We start from the raw sequence: 16,452 nt of genomic DNA on the forward strand, positions 1-16,452 counted from the left end.
AACACTGGCACTTTAAAAGTGTCGCAGAGCGTTAAAATGCAAGCAGTACATCTCTATTTGTTAAAACCGAACTATATGCTCCCGAGCAGGCGCCATCGAAATTCGTGAAGGGCCTCAGGCTACTTGGGGAACTTCAAGGGGGGTTTCGTTGCTCATATGTCGTTTTTAATTTTTTCATTACTTATTAAGCCAGGTATCGCGTTAACAGTAACTTTTGGATGTATCTGGTTTCGAAATTGGTACAGATTTATTGGCATCCCCTTTGGAACAGGGCGGTGACAAGGAGTCAACTAGCTTGCTTTATTTGTCCGGTATTATATGCATGCGTTTTATTATTGCATTCTTCTCTATGTCTCTTTATTATTTCCTTGTCTTCCTCAAAACTTCTCCATTTCTCCTTGCAACGCTACCTATGCCTCTAACGGATCTGGTCCTATGAATCACCTAGCTGCTTTTCTCCCTCCAATACTTTAAACGTCTTTTACTTGTCTCGGCTGTTGACCGGTTGATGCTTCCATCCGCTTTAAATTTAAGCACTTCTGGAATGTGGAAGTTACCTGCGCGTTTCACTTGGTGAATCCCTTGGCATTATATCAGGGTGTGCTGAGTTGCGTCTGGAATTTTGCTCCAGCGTACGCATGCCTCATCTAGTTGCGAGTATTTGCTCCGGTATGTTTTGTCCTTAGGTGATCGACTCCAGCCTCAAACAAGAAAAAGCTCTCTTCGTATCGTAGTGCACATTTTTTCTTCTAAATTCTTTTTCCCATTCTTGCAAGTCTCCATGCTCGTTTTGTTTCCATTCCTCGCATCCCCCTCGCTGTCTCTTTTTCTCTCTCTTTCTTTCTGATGACCCCTGGTTGTCTACACTTTCAAGTAGCCTGTACATGATTGCCAATTTTCTTGACTTTCTTCCTGCACTCTTTGTCTAGGCCTTTCAGGTACACTTGCTTGTGCTCTTTAGGTGCCCATTTATTTGGGTCCATGTTCCTGAGTCTTTCCTCAAAACTAACTTAACTCTGCGCTTCTCGGACGCCTGCAGTGCCTTTGTTGTGGTTTTACCTTTGGCACCCAAAGCCAACGGGTCTACCGATCTTCGTTTAACTGCCAGCACTGTCAAGTTATCCGTTTTTAAGAACAGAATGGCATTCGGCAACGCTAGCGCTGGCACCATTACTTCTTTCCAGATTCCGCGCACCACCTCAATTCTATTGTCGCCCCAAAGTGCGCTGTTCAACTATTGCTCCATTCCGCTTCCCTTTATATTTAGATTATCTTATTGGGTGCTTGAGTAATTCTTCCCTTTATTTATGTATACGCCGTAGTATTTACATTGCTTCGCAATATATGGCTTGCTACTCAACTGACACCACGTAATTACTCGTTTCTGCAGTAAAGATCATAATTCCCGATTTTTCCCTGCTAAGCTTAAAGCTCAGATTTGTCGCTGCATTGGCATACATATTCGCAAGCGTCTGTGAATCTCATGGATTGCCCGCTAGTAGCACCATGTTGTCCGCATACGCCAGTCGGCGGACCTTCTGCTGCAGTTCATGCGCCAGCAGGGGAGCCCTCTGTTGTTAAAATGTGCATGCGGCCGAAGCGGTTGCGGCAGCAGGTAAAACGTCTTAAGCGTCCGCTTGGAACACCACTTGTGATAGAATGAAAACGTATTGAAACCGCTGATGGAATATTTTCCACTTTAGCGTACGCTTAATAATGACGTCCACCAGGAGATCCAGGTAGCAAGCGTTCCTAGGGGTGCGAGTTAAACGAGTGATTCGCACTGTTTCCAATAAAACCAAGATAACTTATCCGCGAAGGAATAGTGCAAGTATCTATTCGCAAAGAGTGACACAATTCATTTGGCCTTCCACGGAACCAGAGGAAGCGCGGCAGCATCTGTCACTTACGTCGTCTTGTAATTTCAGCATTGCTCTGCACGCCCAGCTCCATTTGCCAAATGGCGCTCTTCGCCAGCACGGTGACGCACGGGCCGTGCAAGATAATTATTTTTATCACGAAAGCAATTATGTGGGCGCTGGAGGCGCCATGCTTGCTGTCGCTGTTTCCGCTTTGCTGTCACGACATACAGTACCAATGCGTGGCTCCCTCGTGAGTACCATAAGGCATCCAAAGAAGGTCTCGTTTGGCTGCAGAAAGAATGTGTTCAAGCGCACACACTGTCGTTATCTGCTCACTCGACTTTGCAGCGGAGCTTCGGCGGCGTCCAGCTTGTGGTTGTACAGTTGGGTGCACAGTTGCCCGAGGGAAACACTCGGTAAACTTCAAGAAACTCCTGTGCTTTTCCTTCGCTATCATCTCATTGATAACAGAGGTGCGACGCCTGCGCAGACACTAGTGGCACTCGTCATGAACGCAGCGCTACGAGACTCCTCATATAGGCTACACGAAACTGGCCAAAATGCGCATTGAGAGTGGTCTTGCATTCCCTGTTCGGGCGTTTTGTTAGAACACCGCCCGAGTTTCAGCGAAGCAACAAAACCTTACTATCGCAATCACGTGCGTCACCCTCCGGGCGAAACTGTTCCTTATTTTAACAGACGCAAGATTTGCCTAGTTGATCGCGCATCCAGTGGTAGGTTTGTGTAAAGTATGTGATTTTCCCCCTAAATGCAGCTCGATGTCCAAGCACGCGCATCACTGTTGGCGTGTAAATTATATTCTTTAAGAGTGCGTATGACTCTAAAGTGCCTATGTCACAAATACTAAAAAAAAATCGCGATTTGCTGTTTAATTATTGATTAAAAGCCATGGCTAAATTGTGAAGCTAATTGAGAAATATCCAAACGGTTTCGTTCCCTAAATATAGCACCTCATGTTTAATTTTTTCTGTGCTGAGTAGAAAGCATTCTAGATATGGAAACGTTCCAGGCGACTAAGGACGCTATAATATCGTGGCATTGAATTCCGAACCGATAATTATCATTTATTCAGTTCAAGTTTTGTTCCGGTTTCGGCGCACTCTAAGAATATCGGTGCGGTACCTTCTCATCTATTCGGACAGCATTCCTAATCATTAATGGTGTTTGTGCGAGCTTTTGTTTTCTTTGGATGTCCCGAGAGTAGCCCCATCATAACAGTTTTCTACAAAAACGACGTCTTGTATGATATCTGTTATGAAAATCGGATACGTGGTGAAGAAAACCTTTCTCAATAGCATAGGCTTAACACGCGAAACACGATGTGTTTCACATGGCGAACAAAATCGCAGCCTAACTTATTTTTGCTAAAACTTAAATCATAACTATAAAAACCTTAGATGGAATGAGGAAAAGAATTGAAAGGCGTATTGTTATGGAAGCTTTTACAATGTCTCGCATCGTTCCATAAACTATGGGAGTAAGGATAGTTTCGTTCAAGCTGATAAGTTCTACTTCAGAATGCCCAGACGCCTGCTTTGAGCACGTCCTCTTTTAACGTGCAGTTTTTTTTCTGCCAATAAACAACCTAAAATAGTCATTCAACTGAACCCTCACGCCGCTTCCATATTTCGGTTTTATGTTGTTTTAAGTTGCACTGAGAACACTTAAATTTTCATTGCTTATTAAGAGGTAATCTTTTTGACATAGAACCACCATTGTTTCCTATTGCGCATATTGGACGATCTGGTATGTCATTTAAAGAACATGTGGTTGTGTTATCGCTACTTAGTTAGTAAAACTGTAGACGCATAGAGCCACCACGTAAATGATTGTTCCCTTTCAGATAGCACTTGATAAAAAGACCACTGTATACTTGTTGGACTGGAACCCTCACGAGGATCCTGAGTATGGCGCCACTTATGTTTCTGACATACTCAAGGAGTACACGCATCTTGAAGAACATAAGGTAGCCACTGTGGCCAGCGAGCTGCAGACAGCGATGGGCGAAGGTCAGTGCTTCTTTTTCAGCCAACATTACGACATTGAAGTGGATATTGCAAGTGTAAAGGCACTATGACTTATCGCTGGGAACATTTCAAATCTATTCGCGTGGGAATAGCAAGAGATGCCCTTGAAATTTTAAAACTGACCATGTCCCCATATGCCATATGCGAAAGTTACCATACGCATGAAAAGTACGAGACCATATTATTGAGTATCGAAGCTGTCGCTCTAAATATCGTGTTATCTTTCACTAGGCATGCCAATGATAGGAATTCCGGTTGTAGTGTAAATGAAAAATAACGCAGAAATTATCGCCTTATACGCGGAACCTGCGTTGGGTCCAGGACTCCACGTAAAACATAAGATAACTGATCTAAACTCGAGTAGCATTATTGCACAATTGCGGCACCAACCTCTGGGAATTGGTTTTGGAAGGGGAAACGCGATTAATGTGCGGTTTCGCAGTGCACCCAAAGACGTTAGGATGTACGCGATGCTCGCCAACACGTTGACTCAAAAGCACTGCGCATGCCTAAAAATGTGGATGGCCTTCGCCGAAACAATGCACTCCAGCCATAGAAAGTGAGTCGGAGAACCACCCTACAGAAAAAAGTCGCGCGCATGAGGCTGCAACTTTTGTTTACTGAAACACTGCGCCTACATACTTCAGCTTGTTTTCTGAACGCCAAAGTAATATGACCCAGTATTGTGCTAACAAAAAAAATTCTTAGGAACATAGAATTGTCTGCCTACGGTAGCGGAAATTATCTCCATGCCATTCCGGTGCTTCACTACTGGCTTAGTAGAGTGATATGTTGGGCATGTTGGTGCATACATATTTGAGAAGTCGGGTGTGTGACGGAAGCCTGTCTGAACGGCATGACGCACAATAATAACTAAAATGTGCCAGCACACGGAAACAACACAGTGTAAAATAGTTTTTAACTTTGCGCCACTTTCACAAGACCCCAAACGGTAAAACCATTTTGAAGTTCTTTAGGTCGGTGCGAGTTACAGGACGAATTACAACAAATGATTGAGGACCTTAACAGAGAGTGATGATGAATAGCTGGGCAAAGGAATAAGAGTTCAGGATCGCCAGTCAGCCTCTAGAGTTTGTGAAAGAGTACGTTTACCTTTTAGTAAAGCAATCAACTGGGCTAGTTTGTGGACGTTCATTATTATATTGCGTACGATTATGTCCGTAAGCACTCCGCCCATCGCGCTTATGGAAGCAGAGGTCGATATTGCAAGGGCGAACAGCTGCAAGTAAACGACGTGTTGCCGGCCCAAAGTATCATCAACTATCGTCACCTTGTCATATCCGTCTATAGCTCCCCTTCCCCAACCCCCCCCCCCCCCCGCGCCACACTTAGTTCTATATAAGCGCGTTCTTTAACAGTATTAAACCGTTGCTAGTTTGTGCAACGTACGTCCGCGTGCTGTCCCTATCGTTCGTATGTGTAACACTAAGCGCAATATAATCGTGTACGTTTAGCTAGGTCAAATAATCACAGGGGACCCTGATCATGAGAAGGACATTCATAGCTGAATAAAAATGGGTTGTATCGCATACGGCAGACGTTGTCACCTGCTCAGTGGAAGCTTACCATTATCATTGAAACTGACGCTGTACAATCAGTGCATTTTACCAGTGCTTACAAATGGGGCAGAGACTTGGAGACTGACAAAGAAGCTTGAGAACAAGTTAAGGACAGCGCGAAGAGCAATGGAAGGAAGATTGCTAGGCATAACGTTAAAAAACTAACAGAAAGAGAGTGGTTTGGATCAGAGCTAACGGGTATAGACGATATTCTAACTAACATCAAGAGCAAACATGGAGCTGGGCAGGTCATGTAATGCGCCGGTTAGATAACCGTTAGACAATTAGGGTTACGGAATGGGCACCAAGAGAAGGGAAACGCAGTCGAGGACAGCCGAAGGTCAGGTGGAACGATGAAATTCGGAACTTCGTGGGCACTATTTGGAATCGACTGGCGCAGGACTGAGATAATTGAAGATCGCAGGGAGAGGCCTTCGTCCTGCAGTGCAAATAAAAGAGCCTGTTAATGATGATGATGATGATGATGATGATGTTGATGTCGGTACATGTACTGGCCCCATCCCGTATTTATAGCTATTACAAGTAAGTCAAAGCAAAGTAAAAACACAGGGCAAAAAGAAGGGGACACAATCAAGCGCCAACTTGCATCTGAATGTATTTCAGGAGGCAACAAATGTATATTCAAACCGAAGCGCGGTACACGAAGACAAGCTGTCACAGGGCAGTCTGTAAAAACTGAAATTACGAGGTTTAGTGCAAAAACGCCCGTGTGTTATGCATTAGGTGCGGCTTAACACAGGTCGTCGAAATAAATCCGGAACCCTTCAATGCGGTGTGCCTCATATTCATATTACAGTATTGGCGGAAAAACAATTTGGCGGAATTAAAATAAATGAAAAAAATTTAATTCGCCATTGGAAAGAAAGATGGAAGCAATGCTGACGCACTGCGTTGAACGCAAGAATCATCTTTGTTATTTATGTAAAAGGGTTCACTAGTGTCAATTCTACCCATTGGTTGACGAACTCACCCATGAGTAGAATCGGTCACATTCACTCAGACTCTGACTCAGACTCACTCAGAGTCACTCGGTGAGCCTGAATACGAGTCGGTCCGGCTAAGTAGAATTTTGGTAAGTTTCAATTCGAGTGCGCCAAGCTCAGCAGACTTCATGAAACTGAGTGAACCTTAAGCACAAAATACATTTTGTCGGTGAGCTTGAGTGAGTTTCTCTTACTTAGCTGACTTGTGACCAACCTATGGCGACGGTGGTTGCTTCAGAACCTATGGCGATGCTTGAGAACGCGCCGCATAGGTCTGCTAGCTGACATCGAGAATACGCATTCATTCGAATCTCAATCGCATGGTTAGAGAAAAACGCCGTTTGATTACTGTGATTTCTAGAAAAATACTGCATATTGCTCGAAACAGGTTCAGGAATGGCGAATGGCGTGAGTGCGATTCAGAGCCGCATGAAGCCCCTTCCTCCTAATGGCAACTGCATACTCTACCTTCGAAATACCATACCTGGCATCAAGGCAAGTGCACTCAATCTCCTGCGAGAGTCATTGAACATGGATTATGTAGTATACGAAACAAACTCAGACAAAGAAGCACTTCAAATAGGCTGAGAAGCGAACGAGATTCTGGAGGAAGCAGGAATGGCGCTACGCAAATATACGGTCAACTCATATGACCTGGATTATACATTATAGCATGAGAAAAAGGCAGCAGGCAAAGAACTTTCCAGCTTCCTATTCAATCTACTTTGCCACAGCTTTCTGTTCCTGTCCAAACATTTACCCACTTTCTTTGTAAGAGGAACAAGTGTGGAATAAAGATGTTGATGTTAAAGAAGTGCAACTTGCTGTGGCCCACGAGAAAAGCGTGAAAATACTTGTAATCATATGATGCTTTTTGTGTTTCTTGAATGAGCCTTCCGAATTTATGATAGATTCGACTCAAAAGTGTTTGTTGCGCCATTCACTTGTGATCAGCACCTAAAAGAAGTTATGAACACGTGTGTTAGGCTCCAACCAGCAACTACCTCAAGCCTTTCAAGAAGCATTATATGAATAAGGGCGGCATACACAAGCCTTATAGTATCTTTCCATATCAAGTTATCTTGGAAGAGGAACCGAATTGCCCAGAGTGCTAGAGGTTTGCGTATTTTGTGACGCAACTCCTTTGACGTGTGGTGGAGCCCTATATGTAGTACCGAGTTGCTCAGCGAAGCGTGAGTTGATCTCAAAAGCAGGTGTGAAACCTACCAAGGCAACGAAGCAGCCACTACTGCATCTTCTAGGAGTCTTAATGAAGCAATTCTGCCGAATTACGTCTCAGCTGTTCTCATCGTATTTGCAAGCCACTGCACAATATGGTCGAATTCCATAATCACGCTGTCATGTATAAAAGAAAACGCAGTGAAGTGGAAAAAAAATTCCGTCAAACTAAGTGAAAGAGATCAGGGAAAGATTCGAAAGTTCCCTGCGGAGTTTGCGTCCCGTACCGGCGAGCCCCACAGGCCTATTAATCCGTGGAATTTCAGTAGAGCCGCTACTGACAAGGCGTACGTGGTGGAATCGAACAGACTGGGAATGTGAGTGATATGTATATCCATCCCACAGCCAGAAGCTATAAACACCAACGACACAATAATGAAAAATATGCCCGCCGTTCGAGTTGCCATCTTCTCTGAAATGGCATCGATATCGGTTTTGGATGTAGAAAGCTACAGTACATCTGAAAGGTGCCTAAGAGCCACATTATTTATATTCTGAGTCATCAACCACTGTCAATACAAAAACATGGCGCAAACTGGCCCTCTAGTAACTTAAGGGATATTTGTACTGTGGAAATATTGGATCAGGCAAGTACGGCAGCTGGCCTCCAGCGAAGATATTATTAAGGTAAATGTTGCCTCATGAGTGGAAAAAGTGTGAGCGGAAAATTCGAGAAAGAAGAAAGACGCTTTGCCCCGCCTCAGCCTCGCCTTGAATCGTTTTATGTAAGCTCTGTTTCTTTCATGGCCATTGAAGTAAAGTTCGTGGTCATTGGAGTATCGACAGACCCTCAACATTTATTCTTCGCCAGAGTCACCGCCTTGCCGGACTTCCATCTTTATCTGCTAACATGTCTAACTACGGAGACGCTCAAGGTCCGATGCCTGCCGCTCCAGGATCAATGCCTACTGGTACGTGGCGCTACTAACGAGAGCCTTGTGTTTTCGCCGGGAAAGGAAGAGAAGATGTGGAAGAGCGGCTCAGGCATTATCAACGTATGAGCAAGACCAACGACTGGGGCACTACCAACCGAGTCACCATTATTGTCTTCGCATCTACTGGCACTGCCCCGAGGTAGTTTCAAGATAATGAAGAATTATTAAGGACCTGGGCTCGTTTCGTCGTACAGCGCAAGAAATGCTCCGCTGAGTCAGACGAAAAAAAAAACCCGCAAAACACACCCTGGCATAGAGAGCACAGATATCAGCCGAAGCTTGCACTGCCTACATTGAGGAGATATTGAAATAGTGCAAGTAAGCCGACGCAATAATGTCCGAGGAAAACAAAGTAGGGCACCTGCTTAAGGGGATAGTAGAGAATTTGTAGAATTTTCTCTCCGGCAAGGACAGTTTCGCTTCAATTACTGACGTCATTAAGCACTGCCGCACGTTCGAGTTACTGAAGAAGCGCGAAATAACTCAAAAATTTGGCCAATTGGCCAGTGTTACCACTGTGGCCCGTATCGACATCAGCTTTTCATTTGACCTGGCATCCATCATAAGACACATCGTCCTCGAAGAGTTATGCAGGCACAACGATACGGCAAGTAGTCTGCTTGGTGTCTCTTACGCGTCCTTTTCACAAGCCCCGCCACTTCTCCACCTTCGACTGGGTGGCATCCATCTATCAAGATCGCGGATGTATCCGAGTACCAGCATGCACCGGCATCGAGAACCAAATACCGTTCAAGTACGCTATTTGAACATCGCTCTCATTACGCCCATTCCTCGGACGTCCCACAAGTGGCAGTGCTCCACGTTATGACCCAGTCACTCGTCCGAGGCATGCAGTATTGCCTAACTATTCTGAGGACTACAGCAGCGACCTTCTCCTCCTTACGTGCTATGTCCGCAGCATTCTTGGCCACATATCACGTTTTGGTCCTGATCGCGAATAGCCTCGGTATGATCAACTTGCAGCCCCAGAGCCCAACACTCAATGGCTTTCAATGACGCAATCACCTTCTACCAGCAACTTTTAGCAAGGAAACTTCCGGAACCCGCTCCCCCGCTTTCGATCATAGCGTGACTGCGCCACCTGTTCTTTTACTGCACCGGTTTGCTTCACCATAGCATCGTTTAAGTTCACCTCTGCCGGGAACCAGGAGGGCGCGGCTAATGAAGGTGAGCTCGTTCGAGACATGCATCTGAAATATATGCCTCCGCCTGTGTTTATATTGAAGAACAAAGTGGAAACCCTTGTTGGAGATGTGTCTGCATTGGCGTTAGTTCACACTGGTTCTGTTGTTTATGTGATGAGCCTTGCTTTTAAAAGGGCATTAGAACGCAAAGTGGTATTTCAATGGAACCATGTGCAAAATGTTTTAGGCATAGCTGGGATTCCTTGCCGCCTTTTGTTCTTTGAACTGCGCAAGTCTTACTGTGTGTTCAAGTTTTATCAACTGAAATTACAATTTTTGGCCGATCTTCACATGATGTATTAGGTGTAGATTTCCTACAGATCTGCGTTACCACAGTTGATTGCCGAACGCGAGAGGTCTTTGCAAGTGGCGACATTTCTTACGAGGTCAGAGAGGATGCTTCGAGCGAGGACGGCGCATTTCATGCTTGTGAAGACACTCTCGTGCTTCCTTTGCTAGCTGTGTGTGTTGTGGTGGACTGTGTTAGTAACAATCATCAGGCTTTCTACGCTTGCGCATTTACCGGCCCGAGGAATACTTTCTACTACATTATTTTTTTGTCTGTGGCTCGGCGGCACTCTAAATTATGGATTGTGAGCCCTTGGAGCGAAAACGCAGTGGCGTCCAATGGCACGAAGCTTGCTTTCTTGAAAGATGACAAGTTGACGCCAGCCACTATACTCGCAGGTTGGGACTTGTTCAGAAGATTGAAAGTTTCTTCATATACTCAGCAAGTCGATCAGCAGGAATGAGCGTCGTACATTAGTGAACGTCCTAACTAAGCATTTGGGTACCTGAGATTTAGCGCAGGAGGATAACGCGCCGTCGATTCCTGCGTCTCAAATCATGCACGCAATTAGGAGGGGATCGGCGCAACCTGTTCGACAAATACCGTATATAGTATCACCGTCAGAGTGCAATATTATCCACGAGGATGTCCGCGAAATGCTACAAATACATTCGGAGCCGTACTTTCCTGCTGTTGATCTGCGATCGGGGTACTGGACAATCCCAATGCACCCGGCGGACAAAAAAAAACAAATTTGTAACACCGGACGACCTTTTTCAGTTCAACATCATATCGTTTGGGATCTGTAACGCACCCGCGACTTTAGAAAGATTTATGAACAGATTCTCACGGCTTCAAATGAACTATTTGCATGTGTTACCTAGACTAGATTGTCATTATTGGAAGCACTTTTTAAGAGCACAAGTGGCGCCTGGAATTTGTTTTACACTGCATCAAACACACCAGCCTAGTATTCAACTCTAAGAAATGTCATTTTGGAGAGCGACAGATGTTGATACTTGGCCACCTTCTGGACAAGGATGCTATCAGGCCTGATCCACAAAGGACAACAGTTGTTCAAGCACTCAAGCCTTCTGGGTTTGTTAAATTGCTTCGTAGTTTCCTAGGCGTCTGCTCTTCTTTCCGCCGATTAAACCCCCTTTTTCTTATGTCCCCTATCCACTGACTTGTCTTCCGCATAGGGACACTGCTCATGAGTGCATGCTTCTTTTTTGTCGACTGAAGTTTCTACTGACGACGTGCCCCATCCTTCGGCATTTCGACCCAACCGCACCGACGGAGGTCCACATCCATGCGAGAGGCGTGGGACTTGTTCGAGTCCTCGTTCAACGATGTGAAAGGAACGAGCACATGACTGCTTGTGCGAGTGTCACGTTAACTAAGCCTGAACGCAATAACACTGTTTGGGTGCAACAATACCCAGCGGTCATTTTTGATGTGCAACGTTTCCGCTCGTATGTGTACGGGCGCCCATTCACAGTCATCATGCATCATCATTCGTTCTGCTGGCTTGTCAACGTTCGTGATCCCTCTCGGTGTCTCACGCGCTGAGCTCTACGTCTTCAGCCGTGAAATTTCACAGTTTTATACCAGAGTGATCGCCGTCACGACGGTGCAGACTGCTATTCGCGAATGCCACTAAACACGATATATTGCGACGGGGATAACTTTGACCACACGATTACTTCTTTGGCACCAGAATTTCCTGATAAAGAGAATTTTGTAAATGTGCAGCAAGAAGACCACTGCTCATAGCCGCTTTTCAGCGCTGCGCATGACTCCACAACAAACCGAGGTTTTTGTGTTCGTGATGGCTTCTTCTACAAATGAAGTTTCGTAAGCACTGTTGTCCGCTTTCTTATTGTAGTTCTGGAGAAGCTACGCTCCACTTTTCGGCGAACCACGCACGACGATCCTACCTCTGGACACCTAGGAACATTGTGTAGGTAACATCTGTGCAATAGCGGTTTTGCTGGCCCCGAATGCGTCACTCGAATGAAATGTATGTGGCCGATTGAGCTTAGTGTCAGGCCCACAAGCATTTAACCACCACGCTAGCCGGACTCCTACGAGCACCTAAACTTCCTAGCTCTGCTTTCGTGTGATACGGAATTTATCTCATGGATCCCTTTCGGCGCACAACGAAAGGAAACCGTTGGAGCATCGTAACTGCCGACCATTTGATCTGGTACAGCGAGAATGCTGCTTTAACATCTGCCACCGCTAGCCAAGTTTCGCTTTTTGTGCTGCACTCGATCATTAGCCGTCGTGCCTACCTCTATTCGTCATGATGGGCGGCAGTTTGCTCCAGATGTTGTAGAAGGGCTGCTTCGATTATTCTCTCCCAGCTATCGTCACTCGACCAAGTGTCGCTCGAAGACAAAGGGGCTGCCCGTGTGTACCAACTGCACACTGATGAACATGCTGTCCGGGTACGTCGCATCGGACCATAAAGATTCGGACGACATTTTACTCTTCATTAAATATGGCTTTACCATTGCAAAGCACGAAACAGCTGGCTACAGTCAGTCTTTCCTCATGTACGCTTGTCCACCGCGTCACACACTCGACACCATACTTTCTCCACCGTGGAGGACGTCTTCATCGCCGAGACTCTGTGCCTCGCTGAAGAAGCTCGACGCTTGACGCATGCGTACTCTCGCTTCGCAAGACCAGTCAAATGCATGGTACGACAGGCACCATCGGGATGTCACCTTTTCTCCAGGGGATCTTGTCTTGTTATGGTGTCCGGTGCGCAAACGTGGCCCACGTCAAGAACTTACCCGCCGTAGTTGCTCAGTGGCTATGGTGTTAGGCTGCTGAGCACGAGGTGGCGGGATCGAATCCCGGCCATGGCGGCTGCCCTTCGATGGGGGGAAATGCGAAAACACCCGTGTACTTAGATTTAGGTGCACGTTAAAGAACCCGAGGTGGTCAAAATTTCCGGGGTCCCCCACTACGGCGTGCCTCATAATCAGAAAGTGGTTTTGGCACGTAAAACCCCACATGTTATTATTATTGTTATGTCAGAAACTTCTCGACAAATATACTGGCCCGTACCTTGTTGGCAATTACATGGCAGTAAACTATCGTCTGGTACGCCTTACAGCAACTGGGCAACGCTATGCCAAAACTGAGGTCGCGCACATCGCTCTTCCGAAGCCCTTCACTCCGAGGACTTAACTGACTTCACCGGCAGGCTTCGTCTATGAGGGAGAAATATTGCGGTAAATGTTGCCTCATGATTGGAAGAAGTGTGGGCGGAGGACTCAAAAAAGAGAAGAAGGTCGTTCTGTCCCATCTGAGGCTCTCTTTGAGTCTTTTTGAGTAAATTCTGGGTTTTTTTTTGATGACGTAATAAAGTGAGCGCGACTTTGATAGGAACGTATACGAAAGCGACACCCCGCATCAAAGAACTCAAACCATTCTTTGGCGCCTTGAGTACCCGTTGGATCGGCGGGTGCCGATTACACCTTGAAGCTCCTGAGGAGTTAAAACGCCCAATCTTCCCTCCCACACAATCGACACTTTTCGGCGTTACTGGATATGAGAGAGCACTGCGGAGTACCACACGGAGGCAAGAACGAGAGAAGAGGATCCGAGTGGCTCGAATTTTGCTAATTATGACCAGATTAAGCTAACTGACAATGAAGCCGAGGGCACGGTGGCGCCGGCGGAATGACGGTCACTAATCCGTTTGTTTTCATCGTGCAGGAAAGAAGACAACACGACTACTGTGTCCGTTCTAGTGATCCGTTCTTGCTGTTGCTGCCGTGCCCGCAGCTTTGTTGTATGCTCTTGAACGTAGTGACTTGGTTATAAGAGCTGTCTTTGCTAGCGGGAGACATTGAGAGCAATCCAGGCCCTGATCTAGTGCAAATCGTAAAGCAGTCGAAGGAAGTTGCAGCCGATGTCAAGGAAATTAAAGAAGGACTGCTTGCCAGTACAGATAAAAAACTAGATGCTCTGTCATGCCTGGAGTCGACGATAACCTCATGCGTAAGCCAAATACAAGACATTTATGAGAGTGCAAGGAAAATGGAAAAACGAATGGACGACTTGGAAAACCAGAGTAGATGGTCAAACCTAATTGTATACGGCCTGACGGAAACAGAAGGAGAAAACAGTGAAAAGCTAGAAGAAACTGTAAATAAGACCATTATCCAGGACACGCTTAGCTTGCAGCCTATTTCCATAGAGCGCATTCATCGTCTCGGTAAACCAGCGCATAACAAAACAAGACCAGTAATCTTTAGGCTTCTGGATTCTAGACAGAAATCTACAATATTAGGAAAAGGGCGCAAGCTAAAAAACGCAGGTTTCTCTATCGGAGAAGAGTTCTGTAAAAGAACTCGAGAAATCAGGAAACTGCAGTGGAATAGCGCCAAGGAAAACCGAGAAAACCATGACAGGGTTTCTTTGTCATTAGACAAGCTTTACATTATTGACCAAGTTTTCGCTTGGGACTAGGACAAGGGGAAGAGAGTTTTACTTAAAAAAATCGTAGGAGCAAAGCGTCCAATCACGCGAAGCCAAGCGCAGTCAAAGAACTGACGTTATTGAATGTAAACGCGAGAAGCATCTTAAATAAGAGTGACGCGCTTGAAAATCTCTTTGAACATGATCCTGACATAGTAGCGATAACTGAAACGTGGCTTCCCTCGGCTGTCTTAAATCACGAATTTGTGCCTCCCGATTACTCCGCCATTCTAAAAGACAGACAGACACGTGGTGCTGGCGTGGCACTGCTAATAAAGAAATCCCTCCCATACGAACCGTTGCCAAATGTGAGGGATGCTGAAGCCGCGTTCTGCAGAATTACCTGCAACAACGCTGCCATAATTGTAGGCTGCGTTTACCGAAGTCCTGACTCGGACGAAAGCTTCATAAAGAACATACATGATTTTCTGCAGTGCCACCCTCACAGCCTAACAATTATCATCATGGGGGACTTTAACCTTCCAGAAATTAACTGGAAGAAAATTCAATACTCATGACGTACTTCAGAAGCGCTAATTGATTTAATGCTCAACTTCAACCTACGGCAAGTAGTTGATCAACCAACACGCTCACATGGTACTGCAAGTAATATACTCGATCTAATACTACTCTCTGATCACTTCTTTGTAAACAAAATACACACTAGTATTGTTGAAGGTATATCCGACCACGATATTCCAACATGTCGCCTACCTCTGTCGTTTAGCATACAAAAAAGGTATTTAGAAAGCACCGTTATCGACTTTGCGAAGTCGGACGACGCCAATGTTTTGACGTACATGGCACATGAATTTACGGATTTTGCGGAAATGGCTTGCAATCCTTCGGCAGACGCAAATTCCCTCTGGATTAAGTTTAAAACAGTAATACATGACTGCATTGAACAATTTATACCATTAAAAACAAGAAAATCGCGCAAATACAACACATGGGTAACGCGTGAGGTAATTCATGCCAAACGAAAAGTGAAAAGGTTACGTCGTTCTTTGAAGAAGACCAAAAATCAATCACTTCAGACATCAGAATTGATTACCGCCAAGACAGAACTTAAACTCAGACTAAGCCACTCCAGAAAAGAATATTTTAATACTACCCTGCCTAACTTCGTAAAAAGTAATCCACACAGATTTTGGAATCACTTCCGTGCACGCAAAGTAATCGTGCCAGAATGACCCCACGATGAAAAAGTTTCTCAAGCTAATGCATACAACAAGTACTTTCAATCGGTATTTACTGCAGATAACGGGTTTGTCCCTCCAATAATTCCTACAGGTTTCACTATCGACTCACTAAACATAACTGACTCGGGTATCTTTAACCTCCTACTCGGATTAGACACGAAAAAATCTAGTGGCCCTGATGACGTCCCGAACGAATTCTTAAAGCAATACGCAGAAGGGTGCAGCAGGTATCTTGGCATTATCTATCGCATATCACTTTCAACCGGACGTGTGCCAGATGACTGGAAAAAAGCAAAGATAATACCAATCCATAAATCAGGTGACACAAACTCTCCTTCCAACTACAGACCGATATCACTAACTAGTACATCGTGCAAGATACTAGAGCATATAATTTTAAAACACCTAACAACATATTTTGAAGAGAATGGCATACTAACAGGCAATCAGCATGGATTTCGGCATGGGATGTCAACAGTAACACAATTTACTGAAGGTATACATGACCTGGCACAGACTATTGACAAACGCGGTCAAACAAATATACTATTTCTAGATTTTAGCAAAGCATTCGACTGTGTGTGTCAC

The 16,452-nt window shown here is 45.3% G+C and overlaps 1 protein-coding gene across 3 annotated transcripts in view; it reads left to right on the plus strand.

The window, feature by feature from the left end:
• LOC135912941 (membrane metallo-endopeptidase-like 1) overlaps nucleotides 1–16,452 on the plus strand; it is a 158,441-nt gene that overhangs the window by 51,781 nt on the left and 90,208 nt on the right. For all 3 annotated transcript variants that reach the window (XM_065445566.2, XM_065445575.2, XM_065445583.2), the window contains one exon: nucleotides 3,727–3,892. In XM_065445566.2, coding sequence (XP_065301638.1) covers nucleotides 3,727–3,892 — 166 coding nt within the window. The remainder of the gene's footprint in view (nucleotides 1–3,726; nucleotides 3,893–16,452) is intronic.

The sequence above is a fragment of the Dermacentor albipictus genome, chromosome 1 (genome assembly GCF_038994185.2).
Source record: "Dermacentor albipictus isolate Rhodes 1998 colony chromosome 1, USDA_Dalb.pri_finalv2, whole genome shotgun sequence".
NCBI lineage: Eukaryota > Metazoa > Arthropoda > Arachnida > Ixodida > Ixodidae > Dermacentor > Dermacentor albipictus.